This window comes from Melanaphis sacchari, unplaced genomic scaffold, assembly GCF_002803265.2.
Source record: "Melanaphis sacchari strain LSU unplaced genomic scaffold, SCAv2.0 Contig73_pilon_pilon, whole genome shotgun sequence".
NCBI classification, from domain to species: domain Eukaryota; kingdom Metazoa; phylum Arthropoda; class Insecta; order Hemiptera; family Aphididae; genus Melanaphis; species Melanaphis sacchari.
The window spans coordinates 1050213-1075078 of record NW_020271525.1 but is presented as its reverse complement, the minus strand read 5'-3'; the positions used below and the strand labels follow the sequence as shown (position 1 = coordinate 1075078).

At 28.4% G+C, this 24866-nt stretch overlaps 1 protein-coding gene across 1 annotated transcript; it reads right to left on the bottom strand.

Moving 5' to 3' along the window:
* Positions 1-1371: 1371 nt before the first annotated feature.
* On the bottom strand, positions 1372-24394 carry LOC112600947. The gene is made up of 8 exons (XM_025348307.1): positions 22944-24394; positions 17258-17405; positions 11139-11237; positions 10352-10571; positions 3513-3657; positions 3245-3412; positions 2544-2660; positions 1372-1612 (listed from the first exon to the last, which is right to left on the bottom strand). The coding sequence occupies exons 1-8, from the start codon at positions 24021-24023 to the stop codon at positions 1445-1447; spliced, it is 2145 nt and encodes a 714-aa protein (XP_025204092.1). The 5' UTR covers positions 24024-24394; the 3' UTR covers positions 1372-1444.
* Between the last annotated feature and the right edge of the window lie 472 nt (positions 24395-24866).

The window sequence follows — 24866 nt, the reverse complement described above, 5'->3', positions numbered from 1 at the left end:
TTATCTTGATATTTCAATCTAAGCTGACGAGTATATTATATTTTTATTTTTGTCCCACAATTCATTACATAATACGCATAAGTTTATACTTTAAATAATATCGAAGTTGTTAAAATTGCAAAATTCAGTGAATACCGCAAACGTGCTACATTAAACCCATAGAAAGTATTATCAAAATAAATAGTTGGAGTAGTATCACCTGAAAATAATAAAATCGATAAAATACACGGAATAAAAAAATAAAAAAAATATTAACAATAATTTATAAGTATAAATTATATTATACAATGTCAGTATATTTTATTAAAATTTAGCGATAACACTAAGTGATGTAAACTTCAACAACCTATAAAACGTATTTTGTATCAAACATATATCACAGTTTCTGAAGCAATTAAATATTGTTGACGACTGGGATTTTTTTATTCTCCCCTCGTTATTTTAGCCATCCCAATTTTATACCACTGTATACGTATAACCAAAGTATAGGTACTTCTGCGCACATAATATACATCCACAACGACAACAGCCGTAGCAGTATAGCACGCGAACGATATCGCTTTAACGATTAAATGAACGTTCATAAAGGTATTGCCTCTTAATGATCCCTGTTAAATATATTTAATTTTCATTAGTGATGATTGTACGAGTGGTAAATGCGTGCTGTTTAAATTTATTTGAAGACTCTTGATTTATTTTTTGCATGCCACGTGTATATATGACGTGTATTGTGTACTATTAAATGTAAAAGTGAAAAATAATTTGTTAATATTTTTTAACGAAATACAGGTAGATAATTGGAATTTAGAGTTTTTTATAATAAATAAAAAAGGTCAGATATATAGAAATTTAATAAATAAAGATTATCGTTTGATCATTTATCTAATGATTACAAGTTTACAGTAAATTAACATTTAAATGTTATAATATATATTAATTTAAAGTTTATTTACACTTGAAAAAAGGATTCTATGAATAAAGATGTGCAACTCATATATACATATAAACAAATGTATATTACTTCTAATTAATAGACATTAATAATATGAGCAATAAATTGACGACATGTGATAATCGTTGAATCGAATAATTTAAATGTACTATAAAAATTAAATTATATGCTTAAATTTGCTCCTTAAACGACTCGTAATAATAAAAAAAAATAGGTATACAACATGCATGTTAAAATGTTGAAGTACACTATGCCACATTTAATGTTATATTATAATCTAGTTCAGAAGATACTCAGTCATATAATTATACAATAATACTATTGTAAAATGAAATATATATTGCTAACTTACATAAAAAAAATATATAACTATTTCTATCGTGAATTATAAATAGACTTATAAACAATTAAATACATCAACACAATAATATATTGTACATACTTATAGTAAATAATTTAACAACATTTTCTTAAAAAGTATAAAAATATGATCTAAGTAAGTACTACTGCTTTGTGTACACAAGGTCCAGCTTGTCCTTCGAGCAGTGCAGGCCACAGGTATGTTCGAACTTGATTACTCTCTAGATCTGAAGAATGATATCTCACGTGCAAATCCCGCTTAAACGATCTCTGTTCGTATTCCAGTACAAAGCTAGGTGTCTACGTAACAAAAAATCAAAAGAACAGTGATTTACTATTTGGTATAAAATTATAAAAAGTATTAGATTGCATAATTTACAACGGGCATTACTATTATAATTACAGTGTAATATGCATACGAGCGTTGAAGATATATTCGATAATAAACAATACAATTTAAGTTCTAAAATCATAAAAATGAGAGAAGTCACTATGCTATACAGTATATATTATATATAGTAGATGTCAATCATAATGTACTTCGTCATAGAGTAGCTCGCTGAAATAAAAGTATTAAGTTTGAATTCAATGATAAATGAAAAAGAATTCTACACAGAGATGGTCTAACAGCTTAAAATATGTTTATATTAAATAATTGGCGATTTTTACGAATTTTAACAACATTTTAATTTCAAATGCTCATAAAAAATTGTGATTTTTTATTTTTAATATTTTTTAGTTGTTTGTCAGGATCTTTGTATTGCATTTCTGAGTTTTTTAAATTATAAGCAAACAGAAATTAAACCATACAAAAGTCAAATAAAAACTATAAAAATGCATACATTTTAAATGGCTAGTATTTATTTGTAAGGAAATAAAATTAATTATAATACTTTATTTTGATTTTTGTGTAATCCGTTTATTAGATTTTCATAATTATTATTAAAATATATCCCTGATCTCTAGAGTGTATACCAATAATTAAACAGTAATTTAGTGTTTTTTATTAAACGTTGTATCATATAAATACGATCGTCTAATACGATAAATATCAAATACGTTAAAAAAAAAAAAGAACAATACACGTAATATTACGTAATGCACATAGAATTAAATCAAAAATGACATATTCGTAATATTATACTGATCAACTCTTATCCAACACGACGCGTAAATTTAACAATAACGCATTACAACACACGTGTCATATTGTATAATAAAATATTCTCACCTGGTTTACTAGTGCCCAAGCTAAGCGTACTGCGTCACAGATGTATTGATGGAGACCGGCACACGTTTTTAGACACGGGTAGTCGTATAATGTCGCCCACAGCTGAGAGCTTACTTCCTGTTGATCATATTTGTATTAGGTATTATTAAATTACTAAGCAATGAAATATTTTTCTACACACTACAATTTTAATTGTCCTCCTATTACTATATTGTTAATGATAAATTTATAAAATACATGATATTTCCCAATAATAAAAGTGTCATATGGATAAATATAATACTACTGATTCAATTTTTTTAATTTTTATTTCAGATACTTATAATGGACTAAAAAAAAAAAATGCAATATAAAATAAAAATAAAAGAGTAATCAATTAAAATATGCGTTTATATGCATTATAAATTATGACAGACATAAAATATGCAAAATTAAATTAATATGCAAAATTAAATTACGTATTTGAATTACGGGTAATAATTTGAGTCAAATTTAAATTTTGTCGCTTATTTCGAATTTTGAAATGAAATATGTTGATTTAAAATGCATCAAATATTTACGTTAATGATTAAATACAAAGCCCCATAGGTGACAATGATTACATTGTTTCCTTAAACTGTAGTATGCGCACGCGCGTATTATCATCTGGTATATAAACAGCGGTGTAGGTACGTGATATGAATATTTTACGAAAAGTTTACCTCGATGCACTGGGTTAAATCAAAAGTGTCCACTGTCCTCCTCAAATAAGAGCAGATGGAAGCCTCCAATTCGACGTGTGCCGAACCGGACGGCGTCGGATAGAACAGCAGTCGCTTCACTTGTTCCTTTTTTTGGCTCAACATGGCTTGGGTGGACCTGAACGCCAACTGAAAAACACAACGAAGTTCATCTCGTAAAACCGATGGCATAAATTTGCATCGGGCATGGGGTCTGTATATTATAATATTTCATCTGAATTAAACTTACGACGACAACGGAGAAGAGGATTTTCGATTTCAGTTCTGTGGCGTCGGCGAGCTGCGGTAATACGTCTAATTTTTCAAGTGCTTCGACACGGGCTTGTGAATACAGGTTACCGTAGCATCTGACCAATCTCGGTCCACTCAACTCCCTAAGGAATTAAATAATAATAATAATAATAATAATAATAATAATAATAACAATAATAATAATGATGGTCTTTATTTAAATTTCCTGTGACCGTGATTTCTACTATACGTCGAATAACCAGAATAAAACGAATTCTTTCTTTCTTTTATTTTAACTTTAAAATTATATTGTTATTTAATTAATTGCTGTAGTAGTTTTTTTTCTATTTAATGCACGCTAATCTCGCTGAACGCATTCGGTTTAATGGTCTCGTTCACAATAAACATATTGTTAAACGAGCGAATTAATTTATCACGATTCATATTCGGTATTATACAAAATAATGGTATTATAAAACGACAATTAAAGTTCAGATCATTAAATTGACGATTTTATTTTAAGTATTTCTGTATCTTTAATTTAAATTAATATCGATTACCATATAAACGTTTTAATAAGTAGATTGTATCAAAAGCAATGAAGTACATGTCACATTTGTTGAAATTCAAATTCATATTCACTTTTAGATATTTTATTTTATCAACGTGTATTGAATATTTTAATTTCTAAAATGATAATTATTATTCAACTTGTAATTCGCTGAGAAAATATATTTATTTACGTAATTAAACTTATTGTTATCAAACATTAAAAAAAATTATTCAAACAAATATAAATAATATTTTATATCACTGCAAATTACGAGTACCTATATTACAAATAATAATATTATTTGAAACTCTTAATTAGAAATGCGATTTGAAATTTATATAAATTGTCAATATTAATCATCATCACGCGTATTTCTCTTAGCGGAAGTCAATTCAAACAAATTTTAATTATTTATAATACAATTAACCAGTGACAGTGCATTCTAAACTGTAAAACGTTCTAAGCATATATGTATAATATCTATACAAGTAAAATTGTCGCAGTCGTGTATTCGTACCCTCATGACCCCGAACCTTGTATTTCCTACTACTTGCACAAACTCAATTACGGATTTTAAACGCATTACAAATGCTAATTGGATTCCACCCGCGTAGAGTTCAACAATTTATACATTTAAAAAAAAATAAAATAAACAGCTATATGTACCAAAGCTGCAGTTGCCATTTATAATTTAATTTTGTCGATACAATCGCCGCAGTGACCTACATATTATTATTATTATTATTATATACGATACGTCGATACTGTTGTAATAAGCGTATGATAGTGTGGTCCAGTGCTTTACGATAGACGTGGCGTATTGTATTATTCGTAAGCCAATATCTATTAAAATTGTGAAAATATATATCAGTGATTTCACGTAAAATTCTCATTCTAACTTAATAGTGTTATATACTCGTATATATACACGGTTGAATACAAGACCCTATATGTGATGTATATACGATGTAGTAATAATATATAAATATAAATTCACCACAACAACCGTCTCTAAATCGCGACTAGTGGTAGTGTGTTGGTAAAATCTCAATTATCTTTTTAAATCGCCTCACTATATCCAATTCAACTGTGCAGTGTACTTATATACTATTGCCGCCATATAAATTTAACAACAGATTATAAACCAACCACCGAAACAGATGCAGTTTAAATACACAAGTTTTCCGCTAAAACATAAAATATCCATGGCATAACATCTATATTATAATATAATACGACTGATACACGCAGATTTCAACCATGGTGGCTTAAGTAAATTGTAGCCGTTTATCAACAACGATTTAATTACAAAAATTTTTTCTCGGGGGTGTAATTATTTCATAAGGAGAGGCCTCCGGTATAATCTAGGACGAAACGACGTTTACGCGCAATACTCAAATTATTATATATCTTTTTCTCTCTCTGTCTCATCGTTTTTGACAACTTCATCATCTGCTATCTGAATAAATTATCAAAACTTTCGAACACTGTGCCACGATAAGCTGTAGGATTTGTAATTTTTTGTATACAGTGCGTTACAGGGATTATCACACGTAAAGTGAGAAAAAACAAATTTTAGTTTATCTATATCCATCATATAAATCAAAAATATAATTTTAAACTTGCAGAACTCTGTTTTGTAAATAAGTACCCATCTATAGTTTGAAAACAAAAATTTAAAACTTTTTAATACGCTCTTTGTTCCCGAAACTCAATACGATAAGTTTTATGGTACCTATACATTAGACGAAAACACGACCATATTAAACGCATCGAAAATCATATTATATTTACTGCGAATAATGACCCTACCGTGTATTATGTTATCCCTTATTTTCGCACACGCCTTTATAGCATAATAATTTATAATGCATTTATTAAACGCAATCAAAATATGTCCAAAATGAATCCTTTCTAATGACTTAATGTATTATACATTCATGCATGCACATAATAATGTAGACTACCAAATCCTTCCCGGTATGTAGTGAAAAGGAAATCATATGTATATTAACTAAAACCCCGCTGTGAAAAGCTTCTAGCTATCGTTTCCATTATATATAACACAAGTTGTTGTGCAAACTTCTCGGCAAAAAAAAAAAAAAAAATGAAGCTATTAATTTATTAAAAACTCTATTCTTGTACTCGCATATTTGTCTATTATACGGGGAAACTTTCTACAATTATTTTTATTTGTTTATTCAAGTAAAGGATAGTACAATAATTATATTCTATCTGTATGCTCAATTAGCATCTTAAGTTTTAAAATTGCGGCAAACATCTGTACAATATGTTACTTCAAAATATTTATTCACTATACACGTGTTGTATCTTTCTCTGAAATCATTTCTTGATGAGTGTATAATATAGTTTTATTATGTAAAATGTAAATATGGCTCGCCTTTATCACTAATCTTTAAAACAACTGTTCAAGTCACGTTACAGTTAGTTTTTCTTCTAAACAATATGTTCAACATATTCATCTAATATCAAAATATTTTATACAGTTCTACGCTGATTTTCTGCGATGAGAGTTTTTACATCTCAACTTTATAGTGTAAACTGTATTTAATTAAATTGCATAATATACTTTTACGGTTAAAAAGTATTAAAATTAAATATCATATAAGTAAAAAAAACAATTTTATTCAAAATATTTAAATCAATCAATACTATTTCATTTCATTGCACTCAAGACAAAAAATAAATAAATATCGAGTTTTCCTATTTACAGAGAGTTTTTGACATTTGTTAATTTTAAGTTGTTATTTATTAGTATACAATATTAGGTATAATACTATAATATAAATACAACTCTATAAAAAATAAAGATTTACATATTTTACCAAATAGTCTAAATTATGATGATTTTATATAACCTACTTTGAAAGAGTATTAAATTCTAAAGATTTATCAACGAAAATAATTATAAATTTGTTCTGCTTATTATCATTATAATATTATAAATAACGATAATCGTTCTATCTACTAGTGGTGTAATTATTTAAAATTTACTCTGGGGTAGAGGGGACAATATATAATTGTAAAAAAAAAATTCACTATTAAAAAAATAAAGTTTTAATTTATAACAAAATATATATTCTAGTAGGTGGTTGTGGTGGTAGTGACTATAAAACTAAATCCAATTGTTTAGACTCTAGACCTTTTGAAAATATCATCAATAAGATCATCAAATTTTAATACGATATCTCTTTAATACTACTTGCAATAATGTTAATCCGTTCGATCGATCTTAAATATGTTTAAGACAGAGCTTGCAGACGTTATAATAACGTTATATTTGACAAAAACGATTGAAATTTATAAACGTAATTATAACAGAAAACGATAAACATAAATAATTAAATAACCCAAAACAAAACAACGATTAACAAAATATATGATATATCATCAAACAAAACATAATTTAAAACGTTATATACATTATATCATCAAAATAAAAATTAATTTCTAATTATTTAATAGTTATAAATTATAAAATATGTTAAAAATTTTAATTCTGAATAACAACAAACTCAAAATTTGTAAAACATTTTAATTGTAAATTACGTATAACAATTTTTTTTTCAAATGCAAGTCCTGATTTAAAATTGTTAATTTTATTGATTTAAATTATAAAGTAATCATAAAAATTAAAGATCAATTTATTTCAGTCATCGTATTCCATGGGTATGTTTTAACATTAACTGAATTTATATTTAATTCATTAATTTTTATTATAACTGTATTATATTAACAAACATCTAATATGAAAAAAGCTTTATGGGATCTATTCCCCTTACTCTCTCCTTAATTTTGCTATTCGTTATTACACATGAACTGTCTTAAAAAAAAGATTTTATGATGATAGGCATATCTTTTTTATATATGCCTTCCTTCACTTATGATAATTCGATTATAATATATGTCTATTTTATATAATATTAATTATAAATGTTTGTATTATTATAAAAAATAAATTAAAGCCATAAGACTGTATATACCTGTTATTTAAAATGAATAAACCGATGTTTTGAACTTGGTTTTCTAGGTTACCTGATCTTGCGTCATGTGACGTCTTACTTTGAGAATATATTAAAGATACTGTGTACACAATACGTATCATCGTTATCATTAACCACAGATACAATTATCGAAGTCAATTATACTACATATACCTAATATGAATAATATAATTAATTTGAGAGTTCCAGCCAGATGTTGTTCGTGTAACCAAAGGAAACTACATAGAAAATTTATAAGTACTATTAAATAAATATGAGAAATTATTATTTTATTTAATGTGTGGTATATTAACTCTTCACTAAAAAATAAAACATACAAACATTTGAAATCGGACAAATCATTTTAAATAACCACGTAACATATATATTATATGTATATAATAATATAATAATATAATGTATATAACAAAATTTACTAACATACTACCCATTAATTTGCCAGTTGCTACATGCAGTAAGAGGCCAGACGATTAAATACATACAATCAGTGAATTTTAGAAATAAAACTTTATAGAAAGTCTTGAAATAATTTAAAGTACTCTTTTACGTTTAAATTTTCATAGCCAAGCCAATCTCGACATTAGTGAAAAAATAAATAAATTAGAAACTTCCAGCAGAGTCGGTTTGATCCTACGATCTATACGATTATACGAATACATGAATGTCATTTCTAATGAAAAAAGCACAAACTGAGTGTAATTTATGATTCAGTCAAAAGCCGTAGGTACGCAATGAAGCAGCTAAATTAGCCTGCATAAAACAGTGTACAAAATAAATGATATGGCAGCCGAGAAACTATTTGTGCACAGTTCAGTTTACTGCAATATATTATGCTTTCAACATTACAATAGAAAAAATGTCATGATCTCGAGTATACTTGGAATTATTTAATGTTGTTATCTAAAAAATAAAAATAAAACAATGAATATTTTTCTTGTCTTATCGCTTGTATGCCATTTACTAATTATTTGTTGCTATTATTGTGATTATTACTATTATTACTATATATTCGTTTTACATCAAATACAACTGAATTTAATATTGAAAACAATTTTTATGTTTTAATACTTGGTATAAATAATTTAAAACATTTTAGATGTTTTTATCTAAGACTTTTTTTTATTTTTATATACACTTCAAAACCTCGGTTTAGAGTAAATAGGTACGAATTACGAAACACAAATTAATATTCTTGTGTTGTTATTTTATGCGAACAATTTTGGTAAAATTTGTCTTTCAAAAATAATTTTAGAACCAATAGTCAAAATATTGATAAGTATCTTGTACGTTATGACTATTATGAGTTATTTGTACACATTTATTATGAATATTATATAATCGTCAAATGTGTTGAATATATTTTGTTGGATTTGCATGTCTATTATTATTGTAATTACGTAAAATCTATAGATAACATCTGTAAGGTATTGAGAGAAAAATGTATAATTTGATCTTTATATTGATTGAAAAAGTTAAAAGTATTTTTTTTTCTGTTTGACTGGTGGCAATATAATTAATGCTAGCTATATTTATGTATTTTCTTGTATAATTTAAATATTTTGAATAGAAGCTTACACTTGTTAAACACAATTCACGTTTTAGATGATACAAATAATATGATATTATTCCATTTAGTTGAAAATGTTTCGTACATTAATTTTTACGTTGTTAAAAAATATCAGTTAAATTTTAGATGTATTTTGACGACTAAAAATATTAACGTTCATACAACTATATAAGGATATTATTACTATTTATATATTTATATATTTATATAGATTAATAAATTAAAAGTAAGATCGACTAGAAAAGCTCGTTATCATTAATATTATTATTTAATAATGTATTTACGTCTAGTTTCAGATTCTTATCAATGACGACAATGTAATGGTTTTATAATGTTCTATTTTTTTTTTTTGCTTTATGTAGTTATAGTAAATAATTTTGGTGTAGTACGTGCGTGTTAACTAATTTCAGTGAAACTTTGTCAGATGTCGTGGCAGATATTTAAACGTATACTTTATTTTGAACAATATTTTTTTTAAATATTTACACGCAATATTATTGGATATGTAATTTAAAAGTTAACCTTAAACTTAAATATTACCTGAATAAAATCACCTTATTATTGAAGGTTATGTAACCCTTGAGGTAAAAAAAAATTAAAATAAGTTGACAAAAAGTATTTTTTTTTTTTTAAATTAACAAATAATATGTCCAAATAGCTTTTATATAAAATATATTTCTTTTAAAACTTACTTAGAAGATTGTGCCTGTTTAGCAGCTTTGTTTAAAGATTCAAGTTTAGCTTTTGTTCTTTCTAGTTCGACCTTTGTAGCTTCTAGCTCCGTCTGCAAGGCCAACTTCTCTCGATCATCGTTAACGGTCTGCAATTGCAATGCAGTCTGTGGTCCACACTTACGACAACAGGTCAGCGTATTCATCGATTTCTCGGTTGACCATTCCCAATTTGGTGTCGCTGAACCAAAAAATATGTATTTAATATTTATACAATTTATAAAAATAAAAATAATAATAAATAAATATGAACTAGTTTAGGTCGATTGTGCCAGTACAAAAACAAAACCAAATTGCTCGTTCAAATTATTTCCTGCGTCCCAATTTTACTTAATTCTCATTGGACTATACTATTATAGAATACACACTAGCTATAAACTAACAGAAAATTATTATTATTAACGTCCGTGAAACTTAAAATCAATCCGGTCAAATTAAATGGACTATATGTATACCTACAGAAATTGTGTATAATTAAAATATCGATTTTCATCGACAGTGATTTACAACCTACAACAATGGTTTTACAGTCGTTTAAATAAATTTGTAGCTGTGATTATTCTCTACGTTTATATCTCTATGCGTGAATATCGAATGCTATATTATAGTCAGTAATAATAATATGCGTAAATGATACTGCGCCCACACGTTTGTAATTAATATGCAAAATAGTAATGATACTACGCGTTTTATATGACAGACGTACTTGACCAACGGTAATAAAAATATAATTATATATTATTGTTACCTGTCGTAGATGACTCTCCGCCGTCAGGTGGACTCGCCGAACTCGATCCAGTGCTCATTACTAATCTAGTGCGAGTGCTGTGGTTACTGCTTGACCGTACTATAAACATAAAAAAAAATTAGCACATTGTTGAGGACCGTTAGATACAAAATAATTATACATATTGTATACGTCCATTGCGTTGCCTATACTCATTATTATAAACGATACGTATATATAAGTACATATTTTATTTTAAAATTATAATTTGTACATCACAATTGGAAGTACAGATATTCTCGCTATTAATCCTTTTAAAAATTGTTCTCGAATTATTTGCTTCTTATAAATAAACATTTTTGCTTGAAATTTAATCTCATAAGTAAATTTTTAATATAATGTGAAAAGTTCGTGGAGAATGTACAATATACAATTTATTATTTTGTTTCCTCGAATTCATTTAAATATATAATATTATATAATGAATTACGTATTTCAGTTTTGTGCAGATTCCTGCCGTAAGTTTGGCACTAAGGCAGCTTTATTAACCTTAAATGATATTAAAGTTTTCTGAAGGGTATGTCAATTATGACATATTTTTTTTGATAAATAAAATAATGTAATCATAGATGCGTGTAATTTGAAAAAATGGAGTAGAATTCAATGACCTATTAGTTTTGTATTCTTCTTCAAAAAAAAATCATTATTTTTTATTATCTTAATCTATATTATTATTATCGATTATAAGTTTTACGATGAAATTAATGATTTCAAAGATTTTTTTTGGCACTTATCAAATAATTTAATAAAAGTTCATTATTTTGTCACCTATAGAAATGACGGGTATAATTTAATACATACTGATGTGTCTACTGTATATCTGTCAGATATAATGAATTATAAAATGTTTGCCTTGGATTTTGTAGAAAACGACAAAACGTAGAAAATCTAAATTTAAACTCGTCAAGGGAGTGACAATTTCTCTGTCCTCGGAAATTACACGACACTAGCAGTTTTCTTTTAGTAATTGGAAAATTTCAAAAATCAATAAATAATAATGTGAGTTTCAGAAAGGAAAATTGCTCAATACCTACAATAATAAAAATAACCGAGATATTAATCTTACAGCGTTTATATGCGTGTCATACTCTTATGTACCTAGATGCATATAATGTATATAATTAAACTTTGTAAATGTATAAAATAAGTTCATGTTTATAAATAGAGTGATTCAATTAGCATGGTCACATTTATTTATTATGGTTTTTGGAATTTTTAAGTATTTCAAAATATCATATATTTAAGGTTCTAAGATTTTTTCTGTTTAAGGATTTTTCTGTGTTGATTTAAATTTATTTTTTAATAGCATTCTTTTTCTTTGTAATTTTTTTTTTTTACGTTGATGTGTAAAAATACAAATACGACCTAGTATAGATAATTTATGGGTTATTCAACTTTTTTTCTTAAAGAGTATGGATAATAATCTATTTATTATTACAGGAAGTTATTAAAGATATGGGGATTATGATGATTTGAAAATTATAGTCATTATTATAAATATGTTAGAATTCTATGTTTAAAAAAAAATCTGAGAATTATAAGTACTAGATTAAGATATTAGATTAATTTTATATTGGATATATTTAATAAAAACTGTTTATGGATTATTCTAAATTCGAAATAGTTGATGTAATAAGCTGAAAGTTACGTTAAAAACTCTAAAAACAAACATTGCTGAATAGTTTAAATTAAATACGTCTTATGTGTTTCCGTAAATATATAAATAAATATATATGTATATATTATGTACGTATAATATAATTATACAATATATCCTGGGAATTATTGGCCGTCTGCACTGTGCACGCAAGAAATTTACATCACGTTTTGCGCACAAGTAAAACACTTGTTTGAACAGCTATCTTTCGAAAATTATAACACACACACACACACACACACACGATATAAACTAAATTAAATTCTTACAAACTGCACACATGGAATTACGATTTCTGTGCATCCTGCAGTTGTACCTATGTGATGTAATATCGTCACAACTCACTATTGCGAAATATCGATATATTGTATATTTGTATATAGGTAATAATATAATATATTAATATATAATATTTATAAGCTGAACCCATTCAAATCATTTCAAGCATAAATTCCACTTATTTTTTGCCTATGCCTTACTAGAGTCACAGTGGTGTGTTTATTGGGAATAAGATGATGAGAGAATAATATGGCTTAAAATTGTTTTTGCTTGTTGATTTTTCATCACAATAATTTTTTTTTTTTTATATAACATGAATATTTTTTATTTATCAATAATAACAGTTTATTATTATTGTTGGTAAGTCATATTTTATTGTTATTTAAAATGTATATTTTTAATATTTTTTCTTTGTAAACTTAAATATTTCATATTAAAGAGTTGATCGATAACAATACCATTTATGATAAAGTAATGAAAACATAGATACGACCATCACGGTGTGTATTTCAAAATTTTACTAATTAGTTATTAATATTTAATAATAAACATAATACCCATAATAATGTATTATACAAATTTCCCTTACACTCGATATTATATTATTAAAATTTGTAAGAAAATATTAATTTTTTTATCATAATATGATCAATATTTCATAGCTTCACTCCCTCACATTAAAAAAGCTGATCACACCACTGTCGTCACTGGACTAGATCCGCCAGTCGCCACGCATCATCATCAGCGTTGTTTCACCTCAATAATGTCAAGACATAAATGTATTAACGAATGAGCGTTCAAACTTTATCGACGTATATACATAGCTATATAATATTTTATTCACTTGCATATGTATAGTATTATTATTGTTATTTCTTATCATGTATCTATATATATATATATATATATATATATATCGTACACACACAGAATGCCACCTACAGTAGGTACATGCCGCACTGCAGTTCACACATACACATATGGATAGAATAACAGACGTTCCGCGCGTATTATATTCTCATACATACAATATACATACCTATTATGTACCTAGGCACGTGATTATTTACGCGCCATATACGTAAATGTACATTATATATATATATATACACAGTATGATATTATATTATTATCTCCCAATGTAATACAATAATACATGAGCGATTCTCACAAGACGGACCGAATAATGTATTTAATGGCGATTCAAATACGCACACACCCGCTTTCTCCACAGGTTTCGTAGTTACGCGTATTAAGAATGTATATGTGTGTGTGTATATATATGATAATTGCCCTGTGCAAAGTATATATATGCTTAGAAAAATACTATATACGCATATATATATATATATATATAAGTTTATTCAACTTAGTGTTCTGAGAATTCATGATAATAAATTTGAAAGAGATGAGAGCTATGGTGGTTTCAAAATTTTAGTGATTTATATCAAAATATTTATATAAATCTATTAATATTTATAATTTTTAAAAATGGTCGAAGTATAATAAATACTAGATTAAATACTATTTATATTTTATATTTTTGTAAAATCATTTTTAAAGAATACTTTGAAATTGAGAAACTATACGTTGGAATTCTAAATTGTGTAGATTGATATTTTCAAAAAAAAATTATCCACTAAATTATTTACAGTAAAAAGTTGGGGTTCTTATTTAAAAACCGGAAGCATGTATGACCACAGGACGATGGTGAAAATTGTCGTAGAAAGTTTTAACAATAATAAATAATAAAAAGAACATATATTTTTTTTAAGAAAAAATTTTGTTTTTAACTATTCAAAAATTATAGAAAAAATATTTTTTTAAAACAATTATTATCTTACGATATGATCGTCTGGTATAGAATACCAACATATCTGCCAACACATGTATATATATACATATATATATATATATATGTATTATATATATATATATAATCTATGGTATTAACTATTTTTACGACACCACACCGCCCACTACTGACGTGTGTAGTATAAAATTCGCTTTATAAATATAATGCCTATTATACCTGTAGTTCGAGGTATCATAATTATATTACACCTGTTCTCGTACAATATCCGTATAATAATTTGGCGGCACCGCTACAAGAATAAGAAGGAATGAATATGAATGTATATGAATGCGAAAGTCACGGGGCTTGATTGTGTGTTAGATTATTATGTATCATATTATTATAATATACGCTTCCGCCGGTATAATCGTGGTCATTTCATGTTATAATAATAATACGTATGGTCATTGTCGCCACGATGCAATTTAAATAGTATATTGTACATACTATAATAAATGATCGCAAAAGGGTCATGGGTGAAATTGTACGATTGTATAGAATACACACCTTAAGACTGTGCGTGTGAAAATTATTTGGTATCGATTGAGTGTAATATTTAATTTATTTAATTATTTACTGTCGACAAATTTCTGAATTGAACACGTCTTATTTATTAGATTTTAGTTTCAAGAATAGATTTTTTTCTATTAATGCTTATGGTTTATTTTAATTTTGTAGCGAATTATATATGTCATGTAGGTATAATAATAAAACTTTTAAGATCTAAGTATATTATAGTTGTAGACTATAGTCTAATTATTCTAAGATAAGTAGATACACACGTGACGACATTAGTTTTTTTAAAGTGGGTGAAGGGAGCTGTCCCCTACCCCTTTACCTAAAAGCATTTAAATTTTTTTTTCAGTTTTTTTATTTAGTTGATTTTCCAATAACTTGATTGTTTCTGATTAAATTAAAATTAATAAAGCTGTACATGAATAATTGATGCATATACATACTATAATTACTAATAATAAGTTAAACGATTACAATTAAATAAATTTAAATTCCGTTTGTCTATTATGTTATATAAGTAAAATTATTAATTTGTAATCTACTTAATTAAGACGATTTCGTTTATTGTCTTCATCTGACTAACATAAAAAAATATTATTTATACCCTTACCACATAAGCTTTTTTTGATATTTTTATTTTGAAACGTGTTAAGAGAATTTTTAAATTTCAAGTTTTTCAAATTTTCAAATACTCATTACTTGATATAAAAATAAAATCTTACGGTGAGTACTAAATAATATTCTTACCGTTAAATTTAATAATTAGTTAAATTGCTATGATATTAAAAACAACAGAGAAAAATGAATTATTCTGAACTTGAAATTTGTTACAATAATACATATTTTAAGATAAAGATAACATTGGTGATATGAGATTATGACGTTCTCTTAAAACATATTTACAAAAATAAATATATATATTTTATGATGCGTGGTTTAAAACTATAGTAGTAAGCAAAGACTGTATTTATATATTAAATTCTTGACCTCTCCTCTTCCCTTAAAAAAAAAGGTTCTAGGGGCCTTGCATGACAAAGCCGAATGATTTATGTATATATAAGCACACTTCATGTATGTTATAATACTGTTTTATAAACGTACCCTACCTATCTGCCAACATATATATATATATATATCTTTAGAGTTTGTTTATTTGATTAAAATTTAAAATACAAAAATATTTTACGTACACTAATAGGAGAAAAATTTATTTTTAATCATTTTTCCGTCTGTTTGAGTTATGTGTTTTAAAAATTAATCAACTCTCAACAAATATTCAAAACACATTTTTAGGGTTTCATTTTTAGGACTTCTATAGCGTACAAATCGAAAGACAGTTTTAATTAAAAATATTTGTTTTAGGTATTTTCTATTTCCTAAATATATATATTTTTTTCAGTAATGAGGTATTTATATTTGAAATAATCGTTTTAATTATGTTCGTTTTGTTGAAACTGTAATTAACTTTTCAAGTAAATAAATTTATGTAATTTTACTGAACGTATTTTTCCATAACCAAACGTAATTTTATGAATCAAATATATTTAAGGTTTATATAATACTTGAGTATTTATTAAAATTATTTCATTTTAAAATTTTATAAAAAAAAAAATTAAAAAAATATATTAAAAATTAAAATTTGTTCGTTGTACTTTTTGTAACATATCAGTAAACAAAAGTAATAATTTAAATTGATACTTTTACAGCAATTTTCATATCGCAATTATATATATATACACGATATTAAATTTACATAAAACTACTATTAACTACCTGATCGTGAAATGAAATTGTGCCTGGCTCTTTTGGTGACATACGGTGAATTTCCTGACATCATTATGGCACTATCTGAATCTGAATGATAGCCAGATATATCGCTGGAATCTTCATCCTCCGCAACCTCCTTCATCAGTTCCAAAACCTTTAAAACGATAATCATAAATTACTAATTAGTATATTATTTACTTCGTGACCACTTGAACTATCATACGTGTGATCCTCGTTCATACTTAAAATACTTAAGCGATTTCAGATAATCTATATCATTAGAAAGTATCGTTTTTAGGGTTCGCTCTGCACGTATACGAATTATAGATTGCTAAGAGAACTTCAAATATACGTCTTGTCAGCGCTGCAAAATGATTCTCATCTCGATTTATTTGTTTTGTGAATCGAATCAATACTTTCTCTCCCATCGTCTTCATTTCGATTTTAATTATGTATGGAAAATAAACATACATACTTCTGTCTACCTATGTTTACGTTACTGATAACAGTGGAATTCGATCCAATTATAACTGACCGCAAAGGTTTAAGGTCGTTAGTGAAAATTCAACCAACCCTCGAACGGGTGATATAGCTAACTAATAATAATAATTGCCATCGTGAGTGTAATAACGTCCGGAATTGCGTTCATAGTATATATATTATAAACCCACCACAACGACTTATACTAATACATACACAATACGATGCTCTGGTGTGTAATAAAAGAGCGAACATTCACCAGCGTTCGTGCATACAGTAAGTAGGCGCACAGACTGCACAACTGCCCAGGGCTCAATGCTCGAATTTCAGTCATTAAAAAAAAAAAAACCCTATAATTTCTGCCAAGTAGAAATCCAAAACTTTTACGCAAACACATCGTACATGGATAATGATACCTGGTATGTATTAAGTTTATAGGTATATAAGTAACCGTAGCTATTTCCCCCCAAAAATGAGATATCTGTCCATTTTCCTCTATTATAAAAATAAGATATTATCATCCTATCTTCTTATTAATTTTAATAGGTTATCTATAATTTTTAGCATAGAAGATAATTTTATATTTTTATGTACATTTATATATATATTATATATATATGTATACGTATATGTGTGTTTATAATATATTTTTATTTAATATCAAACTAAATACGAATAAACGAAATCTGTCATTTGCACATCATTAATCCGTCATATAAAATATTTGTTGGTCGTTTTGGCACCTCGCATTTAAAATAAAACATAATATCTAACAGGAGGGAAACCGTCAACGTTTTTAAGAATAATAGGTTGCAGGTTCAAAAATATTTTTATTTGAAATTAAATTTAATTGCAAAAAATGTCAATAAATTTTGTAATTTTTTGCGTGCATATATATTGGTAACTAAAGAATATAGCTAAGTCTAGGTAAAATACTTTTTCTCCTTATATGTTTAAATTAAGGGTTAAAATAAAATACGTTTTATTAAAAGTATATATTTTAATATTCAAGTAGGTATCACAAACAGTTGACCACGTATTAATAGTTACGATGCACAAACGGCCTGCACAAGAAAGGTTATTCTTAATAATAGCGATGTACAAACATTCTATAGTCTACACAAAAGATTTTTTTTATAATAACGATGGTCAAATGGCCTACAAAAAAGTTGTTTTGTAACAATAGTTATGTGCAGACGTCCTACGCCTGAAATAAATTAAAATTAAAAACTATTGTAATAAATTATAGTACAATATTAATGTTTGTATTATAATTTATTACTATAATAACTTTAAAATAAAATATAATATACAAATTATTGTCGATTAAAAGTGTTGTGCATATTAATATAAATAATTTATTATTTAAAAATTAATGTATAACTTAAATATGTAGAGGTCAACTGTGTCTCATTTTTGGAGGTAAATATAGCTTCGCCCAGGTAAGTGTACAATGTTAATTAATATTAGATTTCATTGGATATTGAAATAAAAAGAATCTCGTTCTTATGTGTATTTTAAACCCATTTTATCACCACATAAATCTATTTATCACATAATCGTACAACTCGGAAACCATCACCGTAATAATGATCATTTGTCCTAATGTCACAAACCGCTTGATGTATTTTTTATTCGTATCGAAAGCGTGTAAAATGTGAACAAAATCTACAGACGTTAAAAAATCCCCATCGGATTAAGGAAGAATATGCTTTGTAAGCATATTTAGTCAAAATATCTTGCCAAATATCACTGGGTTAATCGTGACCAAAGTCATACTAAATTTATGACGAAGAAAATAATAAACATACAACAGTGATGCTTCTGCGTATGTTTAAAAAATACCGGTTAGAAAGGCTATAATATTATAAAATAAATGTTATATATTTATGATGAAAAACAACTACTCATCGTTAACTCGTTTGAGATCACAACAGTACTTCGGTGCAGTGTGTCAGTAAACTAATATATTCAATATCCCGGGGTGTTTCAAGTGTAACCTTGGATTTCAAAAATATATTATTAACTGAACTGCAATTTTCAAATAACAAATCTACATACCTATTATATTACGAGCGACTTGATAATTTTGAATTACATACTATAACAAGAAACTGGATAAGAACACGTAAAATATAAACCGTTAATTGCAAATGCTATTTGATAGCTTTGGTAAAATATATTAAAAACGATCCGGAATATATATTAAACACTGAAGTATTGCAACTTTATTAACTAAAACTTTACTGAAAAATATATTTTCATTGATTTATGTTCCAGTTTTCTACAAATAGTATTTCATATTAATAATATTTTGTAAGTTAAAAATATATTAGAAAAATTATTCAAGAAAACATACGATAAAAGAAAAAAAACATTATTGATTATATATTTATATATTTATTTATAATTATTAAAAAAAAAACTACAGAGTTCTTTGATTACCTATTATTATTTTCTTATTAGAAGACGTTTTCAAATTTATTATTTCACATCCAACTATAATTACTTCCTCTTTGTCACAGAATTCCTATAATTATATAGATACTATAGTAGTTTTATATAGTTATAGAAAATTCATTGTTACATAATATGGATTCAAAAAAACAAAAGATGGTAAAAATTACAAATGTATTACCTTTCTTAATTTTATATTACTATATTTTTTTACTTTACTCAATACTCATATAGATATATATACATGATTAGTAAAATTTTCATGGGAGATTAAAAGTGTAATAATAAATTAACCTATGTATTTTTAAATTTAAATAAGTAAGATATAAATGTTATATAACTGTTTGATATAAATATATCACTACACATCTACACACAAAATAAAAAAAATGCATTTAATTTTATTCCTTAACTATTAAAATATTTACAATATACATAAAAAATAAACAAATAATATGCATATATTTTAGTTTTTTTTAAATTTTAAATATAGATAAGCTCGACTTTATTTGTAATGATTTTTTAATAATTCGTGCATTCATCATTATATAATGTATAATATCATAATGTTGAATAAATTAACTTTATTTTACCTTTTTCTTCTCCTAAATGTGCTTATTTCCTATTTTTTTTTAAATAATTTTCATAGAAAATCAATTATTTATTTTTGAATGTCTTCTTCTGCTATACAAAATATAAATCGTGTTTTGTCGTCGAAGTTACTTCATTTTTTATAGAGGTAATATAATTAATATATGGCTTGTATAGAATTTCTTTTTTACAATTATAAATGCTTTTTAAGTATTTTTTTTTCAACAAAATCCGAGCTTTATAATATATTTAATGTACTTACTGACAATGCACGATTTGCATATAGTAAACACGTAAACTTGCTCGATATAAAACACACTGAGCAGCTCGTGTTATTCGTATGAGCTAAGTATATTAAATTGAAATAATTATACGGTGTCCTTGAGTATACGTTACTATATATATGAAGGTATACGGTCTCGCGTGTTCATATAATACTTGCTGGTTTTACAGTTAGATAATATAGATATAATATAATATAGTATGTATACAATTTACAAAAATTTTCTATCACGGATGTCAGTTCGTTCACACAGCGCGTTAGCGTTTAAAACGCGAACATAATGGAAAAAGATGAATATGTGAGAAAAACGGATGTCCGCGCGTGTGTGCGACTAGTTCCCTCAGTAATAGCCAGCGCCGGCCGAAGAGTCGGCTTGTCCACGGTCATTGATCTCGTCACACGCGTATATACGCGACACATTTGCTGCAAATCTTACGATGGCTCTCGCGCATATCACCGTCGAATCGACCGTTAAACTGACAATTAATATTTTATGAACGAAATTTCTCGGAGTCGATCTAGACTATATGGCATAATATGATATCGTAATAGAAAAAATCAAAAACGCCTCCCTCCCCACAAAACTGCTAATATATCTAATTGTCGTTACTGAAATATCGATGATTCGATTCACAATTATTTACAACTGTTGAGTAGTACAAGAAAATTTAAAATCAAAGTGATGATGCAACTTTACTGTTAAACAATTTCTAGACAATTCACAAGATCAGGCGCCGCGAATGCTAAAATCTGTACGTCTTAGTTCAAGTGACTTGGTCTAAGGAAAGGGGCTAAATTCGTAGGAGGTACAATTAAAACTGTCTATAACATGATTATGTATATACATTTAACTATAACTTATGCGTTATTTTATTAATATATAAGCATATAGTGTATTGTATTCATAAAGACTGCTCATTATACAGCAAAAATGCTTTAGGAAAATTAAAAAAAAAAAAAAAAATAACAAGTTGATAAAAACTCACTCTGCGTGTGTGTGTTATAAATTCTCAGGTCCTAAACATATTATAATACAACACAAAAAATTATTTAAAAAAAAATGTTGTAATTATTTTTTTATATTGAGTTTTATATTTATTAAATACTCATATTTTCATATTTTTTATTACTGACTGACTAGTAAGAATTTATTTTGAACAGAACCGTTATTAAATCTTAATCCACGTTCATACAGTCGTAACTACGAACAATAAATAAATATCTTGATATCAAGAATCGTAACTATGCAGTAGTAAGAGATAACTAGCGGATGGAAAAACAAAACGGGAATATTAGCTGTTTTAAGCTTATGTTTATAAAAACCTAAAAACATATATGGGAACATTCCTTTAGGTACCTCCAAAATATAACTGCACGCAAAAAAAGACACCACCTTCTGTACAGTTTAATATAAACATTCTTATTTTAATCCCGTTATCTCTATATTGTCATAGGTACATATATATATACGCAAAAATAAACTCTGTATGCGAAAAAAAATAAAAAATATATATATTTTTTTTATTCTTTTGTATTGAGTTATTGAAATATAAAGTAAAAAGAGTTTTTGTTCAATAAGCGGCAAGTGACGATGAATAGTCAGCGATAAATATGAGACATGTTGTATTGGCGTATTGCATAATATAATATTATGAACTTCGACAACAAAGGTTATATTTTACAACACATAAAAGACAAACTTCAATCACTAAAATATCATTGAAAAAAAAAAAACAACACAAAAATGACTGCCAATACCAGAGTTTTAGAAGTCTTTTTGAGTTGATCCTAAATTATTTGTCCAGTTTTTATTTATAAATAATGTCACAGTTTTGAGATAGAGCCCGCAACCCCAGTAAAGTAATAAGACATAGTTCTCACCTGTTCGCAAGCGTGCGAATATCTCATGAGCAGAGGCGCCAACACGTGTTCCGATTCGACTTTGAGCTCCTTCCGGAGCTGAGTAAACTGGAACAACGCGTCCTTGTCGTACTCAACTCGCCTCTTCAATATGGTCAACAGTATGGCCATCGATTTGTTCTCCAAAACGGGTTCAACGACGTTCAACAGTGTTTTGTTCTTGATAAGTCGCTCCTGGATGTCAGACTGCTGCAGCGACAGCTGACGCTGATGCGAAGCCTGTACCGGGGCCGGGCCCTTGCTCACGCCATCCCGCTTTCCGGACAGACTGAGCTCCTCCAGCTTGAGTAAAGCTGCTTTGTACGTATCGACTAGCTTCTGGAATTCCACCTTGAGCGCGTCGTGCAGGTTAGTGAGTGTTTCATCGCTGGTGCCAACCAGCCCGTGTTGTCCGAGGCCCTCGACCGCCTTGTCCAATGATCGACGGCGCACCTGCAGCGCTTTTCGGAGCTTGGGCTCAGAGAGTACAATCACCTTGAGCAGCTTGCGCGTGCTGCCCAGCCACCGATCCGCGCCACCCGCCGCGGTGCTTGTGAAAAGCTTGACCAGCCGCATGAGCACGTGTTCGGGCTGGAGCACCTTGATGCCGCAATCGGACGACAGAAACACTTTGGCATAAAGCGCCTCCAGTATGGACAGGCTGTGTGGCATCGCCTCAATGAACAGGTCGATGGGTAGCTGATCGAGGATCGCCTTGAACGTGTTGTGGCTGAGCCGGTTCACAAAGTTGGCCGCTTCCCTGTACTGGGCGTTCTCGTAGAGCAGCAGGATGCGCTTCACCGCAAACCTTGGGCTCACGTCTGCGATGGTCATCGAACTCACCAACTCCGGGAACCCGTCGACCCAGTTTGAGTTTCGCCACTGCATCTTTTGCACGTTCACAGCCTGCCGGTTTCGGTCCGGTTTGATCCGGTTGCCAAGTCCCTTGACCGGCTCGGAGCTGTATGAATTCCACGTAGCCGACGGATCGGATAGCGGCGGCGGCGGAAGGGTGAGCATGGTTCCGCTGCTTTTCGGATACGCCTCGTAGTATCTGTTCATGTCTCTCCACGCATAACACTCGTATATCCGGAGTTCGGCCGGATCACTCGGTGGCCGCGGCCGGAAACGATAACGTCGCGTCTCGACAAAAACCCGCCGGAACGTCCGAGTATATGAAATCGGAAAAATAAAAACAAGTATCACCTACCCGTTCGTAATACGTTCGATACGAGAGTACAATAATTATGTTATCGCGTTACCACGGTTCGGTACAGAAATCGAGTATACAGTTAAGCGTGATTGAGCGTGCGGTCAAACGCGTTTCGTTTGTTGTGTAGTGCGGCGGCGCACTGTGGCAACTGACGACGACGTGCGTGGCTGGTCACGCTGGCGAAACTGGTCAGGTGAGAGACTCTCCGGAGACTGGGTGTTTGAAGAGCCGGTCTCGGGTACGCGCGCTGAGCCGGTTAATGACTCTCGTTTCGTGGGAGAAAACCATGTTAGTTTACACTACTTGTCGGGTCGCTAGATGCATTCGACGTGCCCCTCCGAGACATCGCAAGCGGACGAGGTCCTGACGAATTTTCACATCTGTTTACACGTATGAAGGTACCGATTGCGGTTTACCGTAAACGAGTGCAGCTGAGTACGACACGATGACGTACGTAATGTAATATTATACGAGTGACGTGCAGTGTAATTTTAATTGCGATGACGAAGGGTGATTCGTCAAGTTTATTCGTTATCTTATTTTTCTCCTCGGTGACGAGAGTATTTAAAATGTAATTTATAAAATTGTCAAAAACACTTGAACATCGTATTCTCTAATTATCGCAATTTTCTTACTAGGTGCTTAAAGAGTGACCCGTGAAGATGAACACTTCTGTTTTTCAAATGCGAGAT

Bases quoted from the DNA above. Each gene is read 5' to 3' on its own strand.
- LOC112600947 (XM_025348307.1), bottom strand. From the start codon at position 24,023: ATGAACAGATACTACGAGGCGTATCCGAAAAGCAGCGGAACCATGCTC. The intron at 3,413-3,512 runs GTAAGTTTAATT...TGTGTTTTTCAG, and splicing joins TCCTCTTCTCCGTTGTCGTC to TTGGCGTTCAGGTCCACCCA. The intron at 1,613-2,543 runs GTGAGAATATTT...TTTGTTACGTAG, and splicing joins CTTGGGCACTAGTAAACCAG to ACACCTAGCTTTGTACTGGA.